Below are 23529 nucleotides of genomic sequence, written 5' to 3'. Positions count from 1 at the left end.
TATAGGGCTACGTTGTCAGAATGAGCCTAATACTTTTTCTGATGCGAAAAACTGAAAACATTTAACCTGATTAAATTTTTTTATAACAGACGAAAGTTTCGTAGGCAGTTTGTCAATATGACTGACAAAACGTGAGGTTGAATTTATCTGGAATTGTGAAAAATTGTGAAAATTTCGAACAAAAATTTCAGGTTCAGTATATAATAACCAAGAGTTTTATGAATTTTAAGATATATTAGTTCTTTACTGAACCCCAATATGTTCTCATTGCCATCAAAGGAAGGTCACTGGTACATTATAGCCTATTGTGTAGCAAATCACTGAATGACCGCAAGGTTATTTCATCTTGTAAAATAAATTAGTTTGCTGCACATCCACTGTTTTTACCTTTGGATATGGGTAGAGGACATTAGAAGGGTAGCTCCCACCCAGGAAGTGATGTATTTCCATAAAAGGAGTTGCTGAGTTATTGATGGACAGATATGCCAGGCGCGCGCCATCTTTGGCCCACCAGAACGCAGGATATTTCAGCAATATCTCCTCTAAATTTGAATAAGGAAAAGAACAGGAATGAAATTTTAATAAGGCTCATTAACCCATACAGAAACCCACGCTGATTATCATAACTCTCATTTTAGCAATCTCATTGTGCATTTATGAGGGCAAATGATATAATAATCTCTCTGTGAATACTGCAGAGTCATCGAGGAGGGGTTGTCAAAATTTTCAAAATGTTCAGTTTCTTGGTTTTTTCATTCATGAATTATTATTATTTGTGTCAGACAATATAATTTATTTATATAAAAAAAAGTTAGCCATGAAAAAATAGCTAATTAATTAAATTGTTTAGATTATCAAATTAAACTTTTTAAAAATAAAATGAGTTGTTTGCTGTATGTGTTTCTGCAAGCATACAAAAAAATGTGAAAAAAATGTATATTTATATTTGTCTGCTAATATAGCCAAACCTAAGGAGTTATCAGCTACCGTTTATCAGTCTAAAACTCAACATCAGTGCATCCCTATGAACATTAAAGTCAATAATTAATTACAATAAAGCAAAATAAATTACACAGAGTAAAATACAATAAACAATCAGGTAAAGAACAGAAATTAATTTTTAATAAGGCTGATTAACCCACACTGAGGGCAATGTAGACCTGCGCTGATTATCATGAATCTCATTTACCAATCTCATTGTGCATTTATGAGACAAATGAGATAATAATCTCTCCATGAATACTGCAGAGTCATCAAGCGGTTGTCAAAATTTTCTCAAAGCACACATAAAGATAAGAGGACTCGTTATATTGATGGACTGAACGAGAGTATTGAAAGGGACGATCTGTCCGAGATCACTGACCTTCGTATGTCCAATCAGAAAGCCCATTAACCACCATTCCCTTCCTGCCCGAGGCTGTCAGACGCATCGCCTTGCTGGACACATCGGGTTTGTAGTAGATGTCATTCTCAAACACATAGACCTGGAGTCAAGAGACACAGCCAGGATTAATATAGACAGATGAAGACATGAAGCAAGATGATTGCAAGGATATTTGACAATTAAGAGCACATACAGTTGAAGTCAAAATTATTAGCCCCCCTGAATTATTAGACCACTTGTTTATTTTTTTCCCCAATTTCTGTTTAACGGAGAGAAGATTTTATCAACACATTTCTAAACATAATAGTTTTATAACTCATTTCTAATAACTGATTTATTTCAAACTTGCCATATATATATATATATATATATATATATATATATATATATATATATATATATATATATATATATATATATATATATATATTATACTTTCTCTTATTGTTTCTTTTATTGTGACGTGAACTGTATATATATATATATATATATATATATATATATATATATATATATATATATATATATACAGTTCACGTCACAATAAGAGAAACAATAAGAGAAAGTCTTTTTTGCTTTATTTCGGCTAGAATAAAAGCAGGTTTTAATTTTTTTTAAACATTAAGGTCAAAATTATTAGCCCCTTTATGCTATATATTTTTTCAATTGTCAATAGAACAAGCCATTGTTATACAATAACTTGCCTATTTACCATTATTTACCTAGTTAACATAATTAATTTATTTCATTTAATTATAATAATATATTTAATATTATGTTGTGTATAATACAAAAAAGTTATGTTGTTATATCTACTTCTGTATCTATGTATATGTTTGTGTACATTCATGCATTGATTTTCGGCTTAGTCCCTTTATTAATCTGGGGTCGCCACAGTATTTTGATTTGGGTAATGTTCAGTTACTCGGCTGCTTTATTTATGCTTTTTTTTGTCAGGCAAAAGGAAGTAGAAAGCAACAGTTGATTAATAAAATTCAAAGACCAGTTCAAAGGCAGTTAAGGTTTTAAAATAAAATTAGTTGTTCACTGTATGTGTTCACTGTCTTTTGTTTCTGCAATCATACAGGAAAATGTGAACGATTTATGTTTATATTTGTCTGCAAATATATCGGCCTCCAAACATAAAGACTTATTGGTATGAGTCAAAAATTATTAAATGAAATACACAAAGAATAAAACATCACATCACTATCCAAATTAAAGAAGCAAATGACACACATTTTTAGAATGAAAAACTGTTTCACATACTATTTTGTAAAATTATCTGCAGTTATTTTTGCAGGATATTATTGTTAATCTAAATAAAATCTAAATAATCCAAGTGAATCTAAATAATCTTACAACACATACTGAAAACATACTTAAATAAACATAATCCTAACTATTAACAAAACAAAAATAAAACAATATTTACCATGCCTAGTTCACTATTATATTCCGAACACATTTCTATCAGTTAAAGTAAGCATACAGTAGAATAGACCCAAAATAAATAAAAAATATCCTCACCAGCTGGTTCCCTTGAGGTCCCCACGCTGCATACTGAAGCACAGATGTATCCTCCTCTGACGGAGTGAGGTCCACAATATCCCTAACACACACACACACAAAACACACACATACACGACAAGATTGAACTACTACATTACAAGCATCTGAAACACAACATGGTAGAAATCTGGCATTTTCAGAATCATTTCAGAGTGCTTGAAAAGGCTCGTATAACAGCACGATGCAGATGCAGAGTTAATACACAAAGGCAGGGGTATGATCATGCAAATGAAACCACAGTTAAAGCTAAATGACCCAAAAACAAGCAAGATGTGCTTCAAGACATTCTTTGAAAGTTTCACTGCCATTTCACAACAGCAGGCACACAAATCTCAGGCTTTTATAAACAACAACAACAACAAAAAGAGCATAGGGGGCATTCAGTAAATTGCAGGTTAGTGGAAACAAACATTTCATCCAGCAGAGACCTGTCAGCTTCAGAACAAATAGTACCTTTCCATACTTGTAAATAATCAATGCCTGATGGATAACTTTGGGTAGAAGCACAAAGGCAGAGGGACCCGTGGACTGGGGTTTTTTTCGGTTGTGCACATGCCCAGTTCAGGCCATGCAGAGAGAGGCCTCTGTCGCTACCTACCCGCTGGACACTATGTAGATTGCAAAGGATGCTGTGAAGGACTGTGAGAATACCTGGAAAGGGGCAGAGGACATGGTCGATCCCTAAAATGCCTACACACATGCTTTGCAAAAACAAAAGCAATGACTATGCACGGCAGTTAAGCACGCGTTTACATTGTAACGTTTTAATTACATAGTAGTAAAAGTAGTGCATTGGTATGGAAAAAACACAATCTGTTTACATTGCCCCTGAAGCTGCATTAATTTGATTTAAAATGCAAAAAAATTAAAAAGCTGCTAATAAAATAATCAAAACTACAATTTTTCTGTGACAATTTAAATGTTTTAATGTATTAACAGTACTAATTTCCTTCCTCAATTATTAAATAAATTGTAGATAAATGCACACTAACAAAATTAGGCATGCTACAGTAGTAGTGTGTATTATATACAATTTGTCTTAGTAATCTGTACTTATACATTATATTTGAATTTATCAAATACTATTTACAACAATGGTGTTCATATTGTGAAGTATGCAGTTTACTATTCCAAATACAAGCACACATTTAAATACAGCTCAAACGTCTTATAATCACTTTCTTTTCCTCATTTCATCACAGGACACGTGTGACTTTTATATTTTTTTTATATTTTTTATATTATAGGTGGGTATAGGTTAAATTTTTTAATCTAGATTAATATCACTGTAATCTTGGAATTAATTTAGATTAACCATCTCTAGGGTTTACAGAGAATAGTCTGAAAAGAGAAAATATCCAGTGAGCGGCAGTTCTGTGGGCACAAATGCCTTGTTGATCCAAGAAGTCAGAGGAGAATGGCCAGAATGCCCTGGTTCGAGCTGATAGAAAGGCAACAGTAACTCAAATAATCACTCGCGACAACTGAGTTATGCAGAAGAGCATCTCTGAACACACAACATGTCGAACCTTGAGGCGGATGAGCTACAGCAGCAGAAGACCACAACGGGTGCTGCTCCTGTCAGCTAAGAACAGGAAACTGAGGCTACAATTCGCACAGGCTCACCAAATTTGGAAAATAAAAGATTGGAAAAACGTTGCCTGCTCTGATGAGTCTCGATTTCTACTAAATTTGGCATCAACAACATGAAAGCATGGATCCATCCTACCTTGTATCAACAGTTCAGGCTGGTGGTGGTGGTGTAATGGTGTGGGAGGGATATTTTCTTGGCAAACTTAGTACGAATTGATCATTGTGTCTATGCCACAGTCTACCAGAGTATTGTTGCTGACTATGTCCATCCCTTTATGATAACAATGTACCCATCTTCTGATAGCTACTTCCAGCAGGATAACGCGCCATGTCATAAAGCGTGAATCATCTCAGACTGGTGTCTTGAACATGACAATGAGTTCACTGTACTCAAATGGCCTCCACACTCACCAGATCTTCCTGCTGGCACAGAATGTCAACACGACGTCCTATTGACGTTGTACCCCAACGTAAGTCGTGGGGGCGTTGGATTTTGTTTGGAAATTAAATTCAGGTTGACGTCAGAACCCACAGGCCGACATCAATGTTCAATGTCAAACCAAAAATCAATCTAAAATCAACCAAATATCAACGTCTAATCAAGTTACACCATGTTGTGCGGACGTTACCTCTATACCACTCTATCAGACGTTGTATTTTGGTCACTTTAAAACACAACCTAAAATCAACCTAAACTCAACCAAATATCAATGTAATTTGATGTTGTTATTGGACATTAAAATAATGTTTTTCTTAAATGCTGGCTACACATTGAATTTTGGTCACCTAAAGTAACTTAATATTAAGTAACTTAGGATGTTGTGTGCCTTCTGGGCTCAATCCAATAGACAACTTTTAAGATGTGGTGTAATGGAAGATTTGCATCATGGAGGTGCAGCCAACAAATCTGCAGCAATTGCGTGATGCTATATGGACCAAAATCTCTGAGGAATTTTCCAGTGCCTTGCTGAATCTATGCCACAAAGGTTTGAGGCAGTTCTGAAGCTCAAAAAGAAGTCCAGCATGGTACTAGTAAGGTGTACCTAATAAAGTGGCCGATGAGTGTATACAATATTAGCATGTCAAAAAGGACAATTGCACATGTTCCAGTCGAGCAGAAAAGTATATTACAATGCATTTGGTTATTTGAAGATATATTGATCAGTTTGGTCTGTAATGATTGGTTTGAAATTGGACGTATATATTGATCGCTGCAGCAGAACGGATTGTGGCAACAAGCTTCAAACTGCACTCGTTTCCCAAAAGCCTAATAGGATTGAAAGTCATGCCCTGCACTGCATACTAAAAACAGACCCAGACGACTGCCACACACTGGCTAGCAGTGAAGTTAAACAATTATTTCATTAAAGGACGAAAGCTTGAGGTCAGGAAGATTGTTTGCTTTATAAAAGCATATTGAGCAAAAATGCATTAAACTGATTAAACGTGACAGTAAGGTCCTTTTAGATTTTCACATTTCTATTAGAAATGAAGGCTTAAATAAATATGATTTTTTTTTAAACAAACATTAATCATCACAGTTTTTAAAATCTTTAAAATAATTTCTGTAGTGTTTTATAATTCTGAATTACAGAAATAAATAACATTTTAAAGTTATTTTAAATTGGAATTATATTTAATATTATTTTGTTTTACAGCATTTTTTATCTTTTATCTTTTTAATCTTATTTTAAGTCTGAATAAGCATATAATATAATATAATATAATATAATATAATATAATATAATATAATATAATATAATATAATATAATATAATATAATATAATATAATATAATATAATCATTCATTCATTTTCTTGTCAGCTTAGTCCCTTTATTAATCCGGGGTTGCCACAGCAGAATGAACCGCCAACTTATCCAGCAAGTTTTTTATTTTATGCAGCGGATGCCCTTCCAACCGCAACCCATCTCTGCGAATCATCCACACACAGATTCACACACACGCTCATACACTACGGACAATTTAGCTTACCCAATTCACCTGTACCGCATGTCTCTGGACTGTGGGGGAAACCGGAGTACCCGGAGGAAACCCACGCAAAGGCAGGGAGAACATGCTAACTCCACACAGAAACGCCAACTGAGCCAAGGTTCGAACGAGCAACCCAGCGACCTTCGTGCTGTGAGGCGACAGCACTACCTACTGCGCCACTGCCTCGCCATATAATATAATTTAATATAATATAATATAATATAATATAATATAATATAATATAATATAATATAATATAATATAATATAATATAATATAATAATATAAAATAATATAATAAAGTAAAATAAAATAAAATAAAATAAAATAATATAATATAAAATAATATAATATAATATAATATAATATAATATAATATAATAATATAAAATAATATAATAAAATAAAATAATATAAAATAATATAATATAATATAATATAATATAATATAAAATAATATAATATAATATAATATAATATAACATAATATAATAATATAAAATAATATAATAAAGTAAAATAAAATAAAATAATATAATATAAAATAAAATAATATAATATAATATAATATAATATAATATAATATAATATAATATAATATAATATAATATAATAATATAAAATAATATAATAAAATAAAATAAAATAAAATAATATAAAATAATATAATATAATATAATATAATATAATAATATAATTTAATATAATATAATAAAATATACATAACATATTATAATGTAACAAAAAACAATATTGAAAACACAAAGCAAGTTTTTGTTGGCACGTTGAAATTACAATGTTTTCTATTTTAGTGTCTAGTTTAGCATATTTTTCTCTGAGCGCAAGACTGTGTGTGTTGATTATAGGAAAAGAGATTGTGGATTCCTGCTGAGAGTCAGAAATCCTCTTTTTGCAAGAATTCACAAAATGAATATCCATAAGATAAACGGTGGGGGAAAAAGATATTGCCAACATGGGAATCTGCATGATTGTGACGCTGGCATAGTAAATGCACTAATTTGCTCAATAATACTCAGCGTGGTTTTGATGCCCACACAATTCACACTGCCAAAAGTGCAAGATCTGCCCTAGTTTGCCTTCCTGCCTGCCTTTTCCTTTTTTTCTCTCTCTCTCCATTCATTCGCTTTTCTTCTCTCAGTAGTGCGGATTCCGACTGTAAAATCTTTCATTTCATGTACATCACAACACATCTTCCTCTGCGCTTGAGGTTGCCCTGGTTCACACAAAAGCGTACCTCTTCATTTCTGAATCCCTGTAGACGTCTTAGCTTTATTTTCCCTCACCTTGACTTCCTTCCTTCCTTAAAAGAGGATTTTTCTCCCAAAAATGTGTACTATCTGTAATCATGTACTCATCCCCATGTCGTTTCAAATCTGTGTGACTTGCTTTTTCTGAAGATGTTTATAAAATATTTTCTTTTTGTGTTGAATAAGTGTTGATTAAAAGATATTAACATGTCACACATTTGTTATGAGGCACTTTTCACAACTCACATTGTTTCAAAGCAGCTTCACAAACAAACAAAAAGATGTTAATGTCTGTATTAACTAAATTAATTATAGTCCTATTTTACAAATTAGATCAGGTCGATAATATAGTTTACATGTGACAATTTACAGTAACTTTGTACTAGTTAATGTATCTAATATAAACTAATACCGAAAAGTTCAACAGTTTATTCATATTTGTTAATGTTGGTGAAAATAATGTCATTCATTGTTAGTTCTTGTTAACTTGTCTGGAATACTCGATTCTGATTGGTCAGTTGCGATATTCCAAGCTATGTTATGCCGAGATAACAACTGCTGAATGTCACAGGCTCACAACCATATCACCCTGCTGCCTAAGACCAGTTACTCAATGAAGCTAAGCAGGGCTGAGCCTGGATGGTAGACCACATGGGAAAACTAATGTTGATGTTGAAAGTGGTGTTAGAGAGGCCAGCAGGGGGCGCTCAACCTTCACTTCTCGTAAAGATAAGGGGTGTCCTGGCCAAATTCCCTTACCCATTATGGCCTCCCAATCATCCCCATCCACTGAATTGGCTCTATCACTGTCTCTCCACCCCTCAATAGCTGGTGTGTGGTGAGCGCACTGGTGCCATTGTCCTGTGGCTGCCGTTGCATCATCCAACTGGACACACTGGTGTGTAGCACCTCCCCTCATGATTGTAAAGCGATTTGCTTTACTTAAATACACATTACATTACAGGCTCATCCGGGAACTTCAAGAGCATCAGTGAATATGTTTAAGTCCCTTTACCACCCAAGCCAAGGTGTTTGACTGTTTGGTTCATTCATTTTCCTAAGTCCTTCTAAAGGCTTAGTCCCCTTATTTATTTAGGGGTCGCCACAGCGGAATGAACCGCCAACTCATCCAGCACATCTTTTATGCAGCGGATGCCCTTCCAACTGCAACCCAACACTGGAAAACACCCACACAGTCTTGCACACACTCACATACACTACTGCCGATTTAGCTAATTAAATTCACCTATACCACATGTCTTTGGACTGTGGAGGAAACCGGAGCACCCGGAGGAAACTCACACGAACATGGGGAGAACATACAAACGGTAATCCCAATTGTCCAATCTGACGGTTGAACCAGCGACCTTCTTGCTGTGAGGTGATAGTGCTACCCACTGTGCCACAGTGACAACCCTTTTGTATATAATATAAAGATTTAAAATTTACACTGGGATCCTTAAAAAATATTGATGAATGATTCTTGTTCTAAACACGCTTAAGCCATTTTTTGTATGTACACTATTGTTACACTGACTGACATTTTTGTATAAATCATGAAAAAGAATTTATTATTTGCCTTGAACATAATATAAATTAAACAAATACACACTTTCTGATACATGAAAATCAATTATGGCAGTGATATGCTTTCACTGTTTTGATACTTGAAAACCCCTTTTCATCTCTGATCTAAAGACTTGAGTGCTTTGAAGTCTTCAGGTAGCTTTTTGTAGGAAAAGACCAACATTTATGAAGTTTTTACTGCTAATTTTCCCCTCCAGTGAGCTGTTAACTACTGTGACTGGACCATTGAGTCACTGAGTTTGGTGAGAAAATCAAATCAGCCTGATTCATGAACACATCATTAAAGGCTCTGTTTCCCAAAAGCATTGAATGCCTAAGTAGATCATAGATACCACTAGTGCCAATAGTATCTACAATTCAAGTGTAGTATGCTTTAGGGAATCACAGACCAGACTTTTTGCAAACACCAGATCAACCGGTTAATTAAAAAGATAAATCAGACTGCTGCTTCTCCAATGGAGTCTTATGAACATGCTAAATTAATTATTAATTAATAATTATCGGTTCCTTATTAAAAAAATATTTAAATTATTTTTCAAATATTAACAGAGCAGAGCATTCACACAGTATTTCCTATAATATTGTTTTGTTCTGGAGAAAGTCTTCTTTCTTTTAGTTTGGCTGAAATAAAAACTTTTAATGGTTGAGATAAACATAATAAGAAAGAAGAAAATAATAATGGCTATATTTGCAACACTCCCCCTCCCCTATTTTATTCATTCATTCATTAATTTATTTTCTTTTTGGCTTAGTCCCTTTAATAATCTGGGGTCTTCCAGCTGCAACATTCATACACACTCACTTACACACATACACTACGGACAATTTAGCTTACCCAATTCACCTATAGTGCACATCTTTGGACCTGTGAGGGAAACCGGAGCACCCGGAAAAAACCCACGCCAACACGGGGAGAACATGCAAACTCCACACAGAAATGCCACATGATCCAGCCGAGGCTCAAACCAGCGGCCTTCTTACCATCAGGTGATCATGCTACCCACTTTCCTTATAAACTCTTTGTTTATTGATAATCTGTATATATGACATTTTCCTTTTAACACTTTGTTTATATGTTGATGTTCTGTATGCACTTATATGACGTTTTTATTTTACTTTTATAACTAATTATAGTTATTTACTAAATAACCTGATGAGAGTGGCAGGAAAAATCAAAGGAATCAAGACACTTCGTTCGCTAAAAGATATCTTTGAGTTGTGCATAATCCAACAAGCCAAAAAGATTTTATCTGATTGTTCACATGTGCTGTCTTTGGAGTATGAGCTGATGAATTCTGGCTGAAGATACAGGGTACCGTTATGCAAGTACAATAAATATGAACATTCCTTTGTTCCTTTTTCAATTAAGTTGATCAATGAGCAAGTTAGGAAGGACGGTCAAAGATTAGATTACGGGATTAGTTGTCACAACAGAGGGCAGTGGGGCACATTGTATTTTATTATTATAATTTTTTTTTTAATTACTGATTTTATGGAATCATATTTATATTAGCAGATATTTTAGGATTAGATTTTAATGGGTATGTATGTATGTTGATGTTCAGTTGTAATATTTACAAATAAGAAACGAATTTCAGATTGTTAAAATAATATTAAAAACAAAACTTTTTAGGAACAATAATATCATCGCACTTAAGAAATTATTTTTCTTGGACCAGGGGTGGGGCCAAGTCGGAGCACTTACTCTGGTCCCCCAGTCTCTACAATTGGTTGGGGAAATTCCAAATTGAACCAAAACAAACCATTACAATTGGCCTAAGATTGGCAATCAAAATTTGGAACATTGAAACTTGCATAATCTGGGAACTTAAAAAAAAAAATATATATATATATAATAATAGTAATAAAAATTATTGATTGGCTACAAAACAAACAACTATTGGCCAGTAACTTACTAACAACTTGCCTAGTTGACATAATTAACCCTTAACCTTTCAATTGCACTTTAAGCTGAACACTAATATCTTGAAAATAACTAGTTAAATATTATGTACTGTCATCATGCCAAAGACAAAAGAAAAAATGTATTCATTTTCCTTCCGCTTATTATCTGTCAGGGGTCGCCACCGCGGAATAAACTGCCAACTATTCCAGCATATGTTTTACACAGCAGATGCCCTTCCAGCTGCAACCCAGTACTGGGAAACACCCATACACACTTATACAGATTTTAGTTTATTTAATTCACCTATAGCGCATGTGTTTGCTTTGTACACTGAAACCAGAGCTCTCTGAAAACACCTACGCCAACACGGAGAACATACGAACTCCACCAAGTTACCAACGGGCCCAGCCAGTACTCGAACCAGCGACCTTCTTGCTGTGAGCTGACAGTGCTAACCACTAGGTATTATCTATAGATAACCTAAATATATATAATATATATAACTGGTATTATATATAGATACAGTATATATAAACTCATATAGATATAGATATTTCACTCACACCTTCTTATGCTTGTCTGTTCCAAACAAAAAAAGCTATTACATGAATTTAGATGACTTGGAATAAAGTGTATGAGTCATATGAACTACTTCTGTGATGCCTTTGCGTCATTTCAGTTCACAAGCCCCCTTTTTTTTTTCACTGCAGAAGAAAGAAAGTCAAGCAAGTTTGGAGTGACATGAGAGTGAGTAAATGATGACAGATGTCTTGTTTTTGACTAAGTTATCCCCATCTCCGAAACCACCCTCAGCTCTGTGCTTTTCCTGCATCATCTTGCCATCTCTGTATCTTCTGATTTAGCTCATGCCATCCCTCATGCTGTCTTTTGCGGCTTCAATTTCACTCTCTCAATACATTTACATTCCACCTTTTTTTTCCATTGTGACACTTGCTTTCCTTCCATTTTTTCCCCTTTTCCAATTTCTTCCTTCCCTTGCAATTTCACCTCACTATTCTGGTGTCCCCTTTTATAGTTTTCCTATCTCCCGGGTTTCCTTTTCAATCTCCCCGAACACATTCACACGTCCCATTCATCCCGTCTCTGTGATTGATTTCGATTGGACAGCATGATCTAAGGGCGCCTGCAGATCACATCTTTTTAATCCTCGTCTTTCTCAGTCACCATACCCTCCTCCTCCTCCTTTTTCTCCCCGTGTGATTACTGTGTAGCACTGCTGCTCTCAGTTCAGTTGCAAACCGCCACAGTCAGCACATAATCTCGAAAATAGTGAAAAGGGTGGGGGGAGATAAAGCAGGAGAGATAATGGATGTGACTAGAGGAGGTGGAGGACTAACAGAGAAATCCATGTCTCCCTGCAGATGTGACCACACAGATTGGCATTAATCCTGGGAGATGATAAAAATGCATCCAACATAAAAAAAACACACAAAATTTGAATTATGTTACAATTTTTTTTGGATTGCGACATTTTCTTTGTGATAATGCATCACATTTTATTCTAATTTTCCCTGCAGTAAAGCAAAGCAATAGCAAAATGTACAATGAATATATAATTTTTTTAAACTGGCCATTATTTAATTGCCACAGGAGAATTTGTTGCATTGTATTACATCAGCTTTTAGTGTTATAACCCTTTTCGAATAGTAGTTGGGAACATTTACATGAGCAGATTTATGAGCTTATAAATAAACATATAGGGTGCTAAGTGTTGTTATGACATGGTAAAATGATGAATTATTGTTTTAGTCCTAATGAAATTGAACTTTTAAAGAGGATGAAAACATACTGACAACGATCCTTACAATATGTTATAATCAATAAACCACGCTTCTTTTCAAGAATTCATCGTGCTCTGTTGCTATTTGACTTTTTTTTGTTGCACTATAAAGCAAACAAGGTCAAGGTGCTCCAGGATTGGCCAGCCTAGTCACCAGACATGAACCTTATTGAGCATGTCTGGGGTAAGTTGAAGGAGGAGACATTGAAGATGAATCCAAAGAATTTTGATGATGGGAGTCCTGCAAGAGCGCTTTCTTTGCCATTCCACATGACTTTATTAATAAGTTATTTGAGTCATTGCAAAGATGTATGGATGCAGTCCTCCAAGCTCATGGGAGTCATACACAATATTTATTCTTTTTCCACTGCAGCATGACTTTATATTTTATACTGTACATTATTTCTGTTACGTGACAATAAATTTGTCAAAGCAAAGTCAGACCTTACTGTCCTAATTAAATAATTAGAAATCAAGGCATGATCATACTTTGTTTAGGTAAAATAAGCATAATCTAGAGGCTTTTGCCTTTCATATAAGCCACTTCTGATCCCAAATGATCAACTAGAAGTGAAATATGTCTGTATGTGCGTATGTGCGTATCTATCTATCTATCTATCTATCTATCTATCTATCTATCTATCTATCTATCTATCTATCTATCTATCTATCTATCTATCTATCTATCTATCTATCTATCTATCTATCTATCTATCTATCTATCTATCGTGAAAAAATAAAGTGCTTAAATTATCATTTAATTAATGTAACAAATCGAACCATTTATAAATTGTCCTAAAACAGGTTTTATTTATGAAAAATGCAATCGAACAGACTGCAACTCTAGCATATGCTTTGAGACAAAACCATAAAACAGAACGCATGTAAATGAGTGACAAAAAGCAATATGCACAAGAGACATAGAAAGAAGGAAAGAGAGAGAAACAGAGAGAGAGAGAGAGAGAGAGAACAAGTGCAGGAGAGAAAGTCTAGATTATACTGTCAGTGTTTCAACTGCCTGTTTTTCCTCTTTATCCTGTCTTTTTTTTTCTCCTCATGTCTACGCCCTGCTCCGTGGTTCTCCTTTGAGAAGAGCGAACACAACTGCAGAGATGATTATTTTCTGAAGTGGAGCTTCGGCGGGGGGATAAGAACTACAGATTGCTGTGGTTGCTCAAACAAATAGCCTACAAGTTGTTTATTTGCTGGCTGTTACTAAACCTTCTGTAATCACAAAGGCTCGCCCCTGTGTGATGCTCATTACCATTCAGAGCCAAACAGCTCCTCTCCTCCGTTTCCATCTCTCCCTTTTCCTGTCTGTAACCCTCCTTCATTCCTTCAATACAGCTCAGCTCCTCTGTGTTTCAATATTCAATTCCTGCCACGTCTGCTGTTCATCGTAGCTGTGTTCGGTGTTGAACAGGCTGCAGAAATTATAGACGACTTAAGTGTTCTCTCTTGCTGGTCTGAAAGCGTTTTTGTTCGGTCTGATAGATAAAAGCTGTAGTTCACTCTCCTAACACCGGCACAAAAAAATGCTTGTGCCATCAATACATGCATGACATGTCTGACAGATGTTGCTGTCGGTGTGGGGAAACAAATATGCTACACAGAGGACACATTTTTTTAAATTCTACTAAGTAAATAATAGTTAAATAATATCTTATTTACAAAAACCTAAAGTCTTTATATGAAGGCAGGGTATGGGTGATTTGTTTGTTATGCTGGTTGAAAGTCACATCTCATTAGCACTCATTAAATGAAAGGGATAGTTGATTTAAAATTAGTATTCTGTCATCATTTACTCACGCTTTACTTGTTTCAAACCTTTATGATTTTCTTTCTTCTGTTACAGCTGAAGAAAGCAGTAAACCTACTACCGACTCCCATAGTATTTGTTTTACCTTCTTTGAAAACCAATGGTAGGTTAGTACGACATAGTGGAGGAGAAAAAAATTGGCTGGGTGAAAAAAAAAATGGGTGAAAGAAAAAAATGGGTGGGAGGAAAATATATATTTCTAAGTTTTTGAGTTCTCTCGCAAAGTTTTGAGTTCCCTCGCAAAGATATTTTGCGTTCCCTCGCAAAGTTTTGCGTTCCCTCGCGAAGATGTTTTGCGTTCTCTCGCAAAACTGTTTCTCCACAAACACTTCCTGTTCACTGCACTCACGTAAACCCTCCCGTTTTTGCCGAAATTCTCCCATATTTTACCATTCTACCCCACTTTCTTTACATTACTGTGCGCTAATCTTCGCCTTTCACTTTACAACCTCTGAACCAGTGAATGCATGTATAAACGCTGACTGACAGATGCGCTTCGTACAATAAACTGATCCCAGATCAGCGTCTCTGCGCGCCATTTAAAGGGACACTTCTGTTATCAAACAAGTGAGCAGCAAATGAATCTCATGTTTTTTTTAGTTTGATAACAGAGGTGTCTCTGTAAGAATGCACATAATGAAAGCAGTCCATTACTTTAGAAACTGTTTGTGCTCATTTAAGAGAAAATAAGCTGTTTAAAATAAAACATGCAGGACGGAGATGTTTCATATTATTAGTGTATTTGTCTGTTTAAACATACACCCGCTCCTCGTGTACGACGCTGATCTGGGATCAGTTTATTGTATGGAGCGCGTCTGTCAGTCAGCGCTTATACATTCACTGGTTCAGAGGTAGCATATGAAAGTCGACGATCGACGCACAGTAATGTAAAGAAAGTGGGGTAGAATGGTAAAATACGGGAGAATATCGGCAAAAACGGGAGGGTTTACGTGAGTGCAGTGAACAGGAAGTGTTTGTGGAGAAACAGTTTTGCGAGAGAATGCAAAACATCTTTGCGAGATAACGCAAAACATCTTTGCGAGATAACGCAAAACATCTTTGCGAGGGAACGCAAAACTTTGCGAGAGAACGCAAAAACTTAGAAATATATATTTTCCTCCCACCTATTTTTTTCTTTTACCCATTTTTTTTTTCACCCAGCCAATTTTTTTCTCCTCCACTACCTCCCTTCCGGGGTTCCGTAGGTTTACAGCTTTCTTCATAATATTTTCTTTTATGTTCAATAGACGAAAGACATAAACTACTTGAGTAAATAGTGAGTAAATATAGTGTTATATAAATTAGGGGGTGGTAAACTGTCCCTTTAAGAAATTTAAATGTATGTATATGTATTTATATTATCTACGGAAGTAAAGAACCAAAAACTTTGTCCAATCAAAACGTTCAGTCTGACTTCGTATAATACTATAGGCTTTCCTACCGTCTTGTGAACATGTGGATGTTGTTTGTGCAGAGCTTTCCTGTCATCAGTGCCTTTCCACTTTGTCGAATAATTGATTTAGCATTGTTTTTCAGATAAAGAGAGTCAAAAGCTTACATACAACACCTTTATCTCAGGGCATACTCACGCTAGCCACGGTTGTGTTGAACTGAGCCATAGCATGCTTGTCCCCCCTTCCCTCTCCCCCAACGGCCTGCACTCACACTGCATCTTTACCTTCCGAGCCGGAGCATGCTTACATCATTGATGATGCTCCTGTTCAGTTTAACAGGCAGAGAAGAGCTCTTGCTCAGCACAGTGGACACATTGCTTTAGAGTTTTGTATTATTTTTAGTTGTTTGGGATGCAGTGATAGGCAGTCAAATATTGATGCAGTGATACGCAGTCAAATATTGACATCTGCTGAACAGATCCAAACTTTTGACAATCATGAATTACCATGAAAGTCCTCGTGCTGCACGTACTAGGAGATTTGCTAAAGATGGCTGCTGACGTGCAGCGAGGGGTTTGTATCTTTAATAAACTATGACAGCTCGTGTTCATTAAAAAGTACAGATGATTAATATATCCACATGAAACAGTCCCTTAAAAGTGACGTTGCATCTTCAGCTTCAGGCTCAGGAGCACATTGCACTCACACTACAAGCATATCATCCCTGAGGTATGGCGCACTTCTTCCAACCAGACCTGGGGTGTGGGGGGTCAACTGAGGTTCAGTTGAGTGCTCCTGGTCTGGTTCGAAGAACTCATACTTGTCAAACAAACCGGGAAATGGGGGTGAAACATGCCCAGGCATGTTTCGGATAGCCTAGTAGTCAGCTCAGAATAGTAGGCGCTCAGAATTCAACTTTCTCCAACTACTAATCCAATACGTAGAAGCAAATGGTCTGACTGATTAAACAATTATCTTAGATGGATTAACCCGCACGGATTAATTGTTACAATGTACACTAGAAAAATAAACATTTAACATTTTTAATTTCACATAAACTTTAAGGTAAGGATTATGAAATTGTACTGCCCAAATTATCAAAACTGAAAAAATAGCTTGTTCAGCATTTAAAAAAACAATAAAGGATAATGTGTGGACCCCACTATGCTAAGATGTGTTCATGAATTTGTGTGTCAATGGCACAAATTAGTAACCAGAACAATATAAAGATTATTCTAATTTCTGACACATGTAATGTACAAGATTACTTCTCATTACTTGTTTCTCTGTTCATATTACTTACATGCTGGATATTATACGCCATCAAGATGAACCTCTTGTCAGCAGAAACCTGGAACTTCATTGACTTTAGATCCTAAAACAGAAAAACAAAACAACATTTATGATCTTAAAAGGCCATTTTTCCTCTCATCCATCTGTTTGTAAGAAAATAAGCAATACAATGTTCAATGTACTTTCAAATGGAAATGTTTATTATATATTTTATATTCTATGATAGCTTCCTATTTATTGGCGTTTTAATATTTATATTTATGCAATGTATTATTCAATCGTAATTTTCCAACACTTATTTTAATTTAAAAAAAGATTATTATTGTACATTATTAGAGCTTATTTATTTTGGAATTAAGTTAATTATTTAACTGTTTACTCTGGGGCAGCATGGTGGCATGGTTGCGTGGGTTACTTCCGGATGCTCCGGTTTCCCCCTCAAGTCCAAAGACATGTGGTATAGGTGAATTGTTAAGCTAAATTGTCTGTAGTGTTTGTAAATGAGTGTGTATGGATGTTTCCCAGTGTTGGGTTGCAGCTGCATAAAATATATGCTGGATAAGTTAGCGGTTAATTCTGCTGTGGCGACCCCTGATTAATAAAGTCATTAGGCCGAAAAGAAAATGAATGAATGAATGTTTACTCTGGTGCAAGGTTTTATTGTTTTAAAGGGATACTTCACTCAAAAAAAGGAAATTATCCCACTATTTGCTCCCAAATGGTGAGCTATGCGATAGGTGAAATGTGTCCTTGCTATCCAACATCACCCCCACATTTTTGGATTGATGACGAGAATTTTCCCTGAACATTCATAAAGAGTTATAGCAATATTCTAGTTTTTTTCTAAGTATTTTTTTTTGTCTAATAAGCAAGACCACAGTTTTTTTGTGAATTTAGTAATAGAAAGTTATTCATCAATTTTTTTTTATATCGGATAGAATCTGTTAGTTTACCTAGAGAACTCGTAATTGTTGTGTACCATTGACATTTTTATATATATAACTATTTATAGCTGTACCAAGGGCTTGACATTATCACCTGCCAAACCGCACTGTTAGTCACGAGTTAGATAGACACCCCCACTAGCCACTCAAGCTGATTAAAAATATTTTTGATTGTAGTTTTTTAAAAATCAGTGTTCGACAACAAGCATGGCCCAATATTCTAGCAAATATGATCTCAGAATCAAGAAGCAGCATGACTGACAAATATAATTGTGTTTGCACAAGGAAAGAAAAGCAGGAAAAAAAATCTAAATCCAGTAATTTTGGCAAGTCAAAGTCAAATTTATGCATATGAAACATATTTTCCCAACAACAAAATTGTGGCTAGTAAAAATGGCGAGTGGATAGTAATGTTGGAAATCCACTAGCCACAGTGGCTGGTGATCAAAAAAGGAACATAATGTAAAAAGGAAGGGACCAAGTATTGTGCCTTGTGGTACCCCAGTGTGCGTTTACATCCATATTAAATAATTCCACAACTTGAATTCTTCTTTCTATAACCCCATCATTTACAAACCAAGACTGCAGAAATTGCATTTTGGTAAATAAATGCTGTTGTAGCCAATAAGACGAGAGTAACAGTGTTGACAGTGTAGGAGGAGCTGTAGAGCAGAAGTATCTGCCATCTCGACAACATTGCATTAAACATCTGAGGCAATGACCTATATATGTTTCTCACTGTCACCGTTCAAAGGGTGGCCCTGCTGAAACAGTCTCTTTGAACACACATGCTATGGGATCAACTGGGAAGAAAGCTGGAATAAAAGATGCAGCATTAACTGCCAGAGCCTCGGAAGCCGAAACGCTCTTTGCGAATTCTCTTTGCTCATTTTTAGCTGTGCTTTCTTTAAAGACGCCTGTCTACCAGTGCATAGCCTTGCTCTATGGACTGACCCATTTGTCAGGCTTCATGAAAATGGAGCTAATGGAGTTGTATGTCTTGTCCTGCTCTCATGCCTCAAGGGGGTTGTAATTCTCTAGAGAGCTGCTCTATGCAGGTGGTTTGGGATAAAAATCAGACTGTATGTGTGTGTCTGCATGGCCATTATTTACTATCTTACTGGTTTTTATGTGAGTGCATGCATGTGTAAGTGTGCACTCACCAGGGTGCTGTTGTCCAATAGCGTGGTTGTGAGATTGGTGCTGAGATTGTGAATTAAAACATGACCTTCCTGGGTGCACAGTGACACTTCATGCTCTGTAAAACAAAAACAAATTGAGCATTTAATAGCTGAGCTTCAGACAGACCTGAACATAGGCCAGTGTTGGGTCACAAAATTAATTTATTAATATATTAGCTCACAAAATTGCAACTCAGGCTTATTCTAAAAATGTACTGCTATATACATTCCTGGACAGTGCCAAATACGTCCTAGGAGGTACTTTTTTGCAGTTTTGTTCCACCAGAGGCTGCTGTGTACGCTTTTTGAGGTCTCAAATTTCTTGCAAGTGTCGTTCACGTCTGCTGTTCTCACGTAAATCCACCAGAGGCTGCTGTCGACTGACTGACTGACTGACTGACTGAATGACTGACTGACTGACTGACTGACAGACTGACAGACTGACTGACTGACTGACTGACTGAATGACTGACTGACTGACTGACTGACTGACTGACTGACTGACTGACTGACTGACTGACTGACTGACTGACTGACTGACTGAATGAATGAATGACTGACCCAACCAATAATGTTTTCAAAATCACTAATTGACCTGCCCAGCGCCTTCCCTAAACCCAACCAACAGTTTTAAAAAGCAATTCAGAAAAAGAAAAGCCTTTGCCTTTGTTACGATCCTTGATGGCAATTTGTCTAGGGTATTAAAAGGAGTAACATAAAGATGACCAAAGTATAAACTGATGTTGAAAAATGGCAAAAGAAAACACCAAACAACAAATTAGCACCGCAAAAGATTTATTGCTCCCACATTATTTACAATATTTACAAACCATAAGATAAATTTGAAAAGAACCAAGACAAATAGGAGAGGGAACTGAAGTTTGCGCATGGAAATCAAAGAAATAAATATAACAAAAACATTCCCTTAATCTCCTCCCCAATCCACTAAATAGGAAAATAACAATATGAAAAGAAAAGTCTTCAGCGCAAAGCGCCCTGAACTTACTCTAACTAATAAATAAAAATACAAAATTAGCGCACTTCGCTAACTAGTGTGTCTATACATCAATAATCCTGCGTGCAAATATGTATGTCACGTGACTTACTATGTTGTTCCAGATCTCCCTTGTCAAATCACAGAAGGTTTTGAATGGAGCATTAGCGGGCTATAGATGTAGCAACACACGTCAGAACTCTCAAACAAATCTCACTCAAAGTCATCAGTTACTCACTCAAAGTCAACATCAATAAATCTCAATCAAAGCACACATCAGTAATAGCGACAACGCACACGGACACCACCAAACAGACAACACGCCAAAACAACAACAGCTGATCTCTCCCCGTTGCCGCTTCCGTTTTTAAAGGGCTCTGCAACGAACGCGATTGGCAGAGAGAGAAGTCATCGTCACATGGTTGATTAGGATTGGCAGTCCTGTCAGCCAATAGTGCTCCAAAGTAGGCGGTACCTGAGAAAATGACAGGGGCGGTACAGAGAGAGAGAGAAAGAGAGAGAGACAGAAAGAACATACACGCAGCAAAACGTTGCGGTTCGTAACACTCCCCCACTTAAGAATAAACTCTTTTTCAAAACAAACAAAAAAAAGTTTATACTCGTGACAGTGCATCCGCTAGAATATTCTCAACTCCCTTCTTGTGCCTAATATCCAGGTTGTAACTTTGCAAGAAGAGTGACCACCGTGTCAATCTCTGATTGTGATTATACAACTTTGAAAGAAATGTCAGTGGACTATGATCCGTAAAAACTATCAAAGGTTGTACACTACATCCAACATATACTTCAAAGTGTTGCAAAGCAAAAATTAAAGCAAGTGTCTCCTTTTCAATCACAGAATAGTTTAACTGATTCTTGTTAAACTTCCTCGAAAAATAACTCACCGGGTGAGCTATACCCTGCTCATCATCTTGCAGTAACACAGCACCAGCGCCAACATTACTTGCATCAACCTCAAGTTTGAATGGACGATTTAAATCAGGGGCTGCAAGAACTGGTGAACTACTCAACAGTGTTTTCACACTCTCAAATGCATATTGGCATTTTTCATCCCACACAAACGATTTAGAAGGGCTTAAGAGTGAAGTTAATGGACTAACCACAGATGAGAAATTTCTACAGAAGCTGCGATAATAACCAGCAATTCCGAGAAATCTTCGTAGTTCACGCCGTGTCGTAGGAACTGGGAACTCAGATATAGCCTCAACTTTCGCTTCCACAGGTCGAACTTGACCATGTCCCACTTCTTTTCCCAAATAAGTCACCTTCGCCTGACCAAACTCACATTTTGTTAAGTTAAGGGTCAATGAAGCACTTGCAAAACGTTGAAATACATCACGTAATGACTTCAAATGTTCACTCCAATCTCTGGAATAAACAACAACATCATCCAAGTAAGCGCTACAATTAGGAATACCGGCTAAAACGGTGTTTACTAACCTCTGAAAGGTAGCAGGTGCGTTTCGCAGTCCGAACGCCATGGCCGTATATTGTGCAAACGCATCTGGAGTGATAAAAGCAGCAATATCAGATGCTCTAGACGAAAGTGGTATTTGCCAATAACCTTTCAGCATGTCTAATTTACTCACAAAGTTGGCATATCCTACATTGTCAACACAATCCTCCATTCTAGGAAGTGGATAGTTGTCAGGAACCGTTAGTGCATTCACTTTTCTAAAATCTGTGCAGAATCTAAAAGAACCATCAGATTTTGGCACTAAAATACATGGAGAACTCCATGGACTAGAGCTAGGCTTAGCAAGACCATTATCCAGCAAATAGTCAACCTCTTGTTGCATAACTGAATGTTTCACAGAATTTACTCTGTAAGCGTGCTGTCGGACTGGACGAGCATCTTTGACATCAATGTCATGTTGAATGACATTTGTGAGTGTTGGCACATCATTAAACAGACACTTAAATTCAGAAATTAATGTCACAAGATCGCGTTTCTGATCAACAGTCAAGTTTTTAAAATGTGAATCAAGATCTTTTAAAATCTCAGAATTAGACAAACTCACGGTAGACTGAGAAATACTTGGAAACATAAGCCCATCTTCATCAGCATCAACAGGATTTTCTGTCACAGCCACAACAGAAATAACAGCATTATCCGTCATTTTCTCAGCATCATCCTGTGCCCTCGAATGATAAAGTTTAAGCATATTCACATGACAAGTGCGGGTTTTTCGTCTTCGGTCGGGTGTACAGATCACATAATTAGTCTCGCTCAATTTTTCTTTCACTTCGTACGGTCCGAAAAATTTAGCTGACAGTGAAGAACCAGGTATAGGCATAAAAACAAGAACTGCGTCACCAGGCTTAAAAGAACGCGCAACTGCCTTTTTGTCAAATGTTCGTTTCATTTCTTTTTGCGCACGGGCAAGTGAATCTCTAGCAATTGAACAAGCGGTCTGCAACCTTGCTCGAAACTTTGTTACGTACTCTAAAACATTCGTTTTTGAATTGTCAGTTTCCAGAATTTGATCTTTTAGAACCTTCAAAGGTCCGCGCAATTGGTATCCATAGACCAACTCAGCTGGGCTAAAGCCGAGTGACTCCTGAACACTCTCTCTAATCGCGAACATCAGCATTGGAATACCTTCATCCCACTCATTACCAGTCTGCATGCAATATTTCCGTAACATCGACTTCAAAGTTTGGTGAAAACGCTCCAGAGCTCCTTGGCTTTCTGGATGGTAAGCACTGGAGGTGCGATGTGTGATTCCTAAATTTTCCATGACCTGTTTGAAAAGCTTGGACATGAAATTAGTGCCC

The 23529-nt window shown here is 36.2% G+C and overlaps 1 protein-coding gene across 12 annotated transcripts in view; it reads right to left on the bottom strand.

Annotated features, from left to right (window-relative positions):
- LOC101886435 (inactive dipeptidyl peptidase 10) overlaps positions 1–23529 on the bottom strand; it is a 124006-nt gene that overhangs the window by 45996 nt on the left and 54481 nt on the right. For 5 of the 12 annotated variants that reach the window (XR_012398643.1, XM_068216928.2, XM_009297027.5 and 2 more), the window contains 6 exons: positions 19719–19813; positions 17622–17693; positions 3555–3607; positions 2915–2996; positions 1364–1484; positions 388–542 (listed from right to left, as the gene is read on the bottom strand). Coding sequence is in view for 11 of the 12 variants with exons in the window: in XM_068216928.2 (XP_068073029.1) it covers positions 388–542; positions 1364–1484; positions 2915–2996; positions 3555–3607; positions 17622–17693; positions 19719–19813 (578 nt within the window). In the remaining variant the exon portion in view is untranslated. Of the gene's footprint in view, positions 1–387; positions 543–1363; positions 1485–2914; positions 2997–3409; positions 3608–17621; positions 17694–19718; positions 19814–23529 lie in introns of all 12 variants that reach the window. The other 7 variants (XM_073939255.1, XM_073939254.1, XM_073939253.1 and 4 more) reach the window with 2 other exon arrangements.

This window comes from Danio rerio, chromosome 23, assembly GCF_049306965.1.
Source record: "Danio rerio strain Tuebingen ecotype United States chromosome 23, GRCz12tu, whole genome shotgun sequence".
Classification (NCBI taxonomy): domain Eukaryota; kingdom Metazoa; phylum Chordata; class Actinopteri; order Cypriniformes; family Danionidae; genus Danio; species Danio rerio.
The sequence above is the reverse complement of the archived record's forward strand: the minus strand, read 5'-3'. Positions and strand labels throughout refer to the sequence as shown.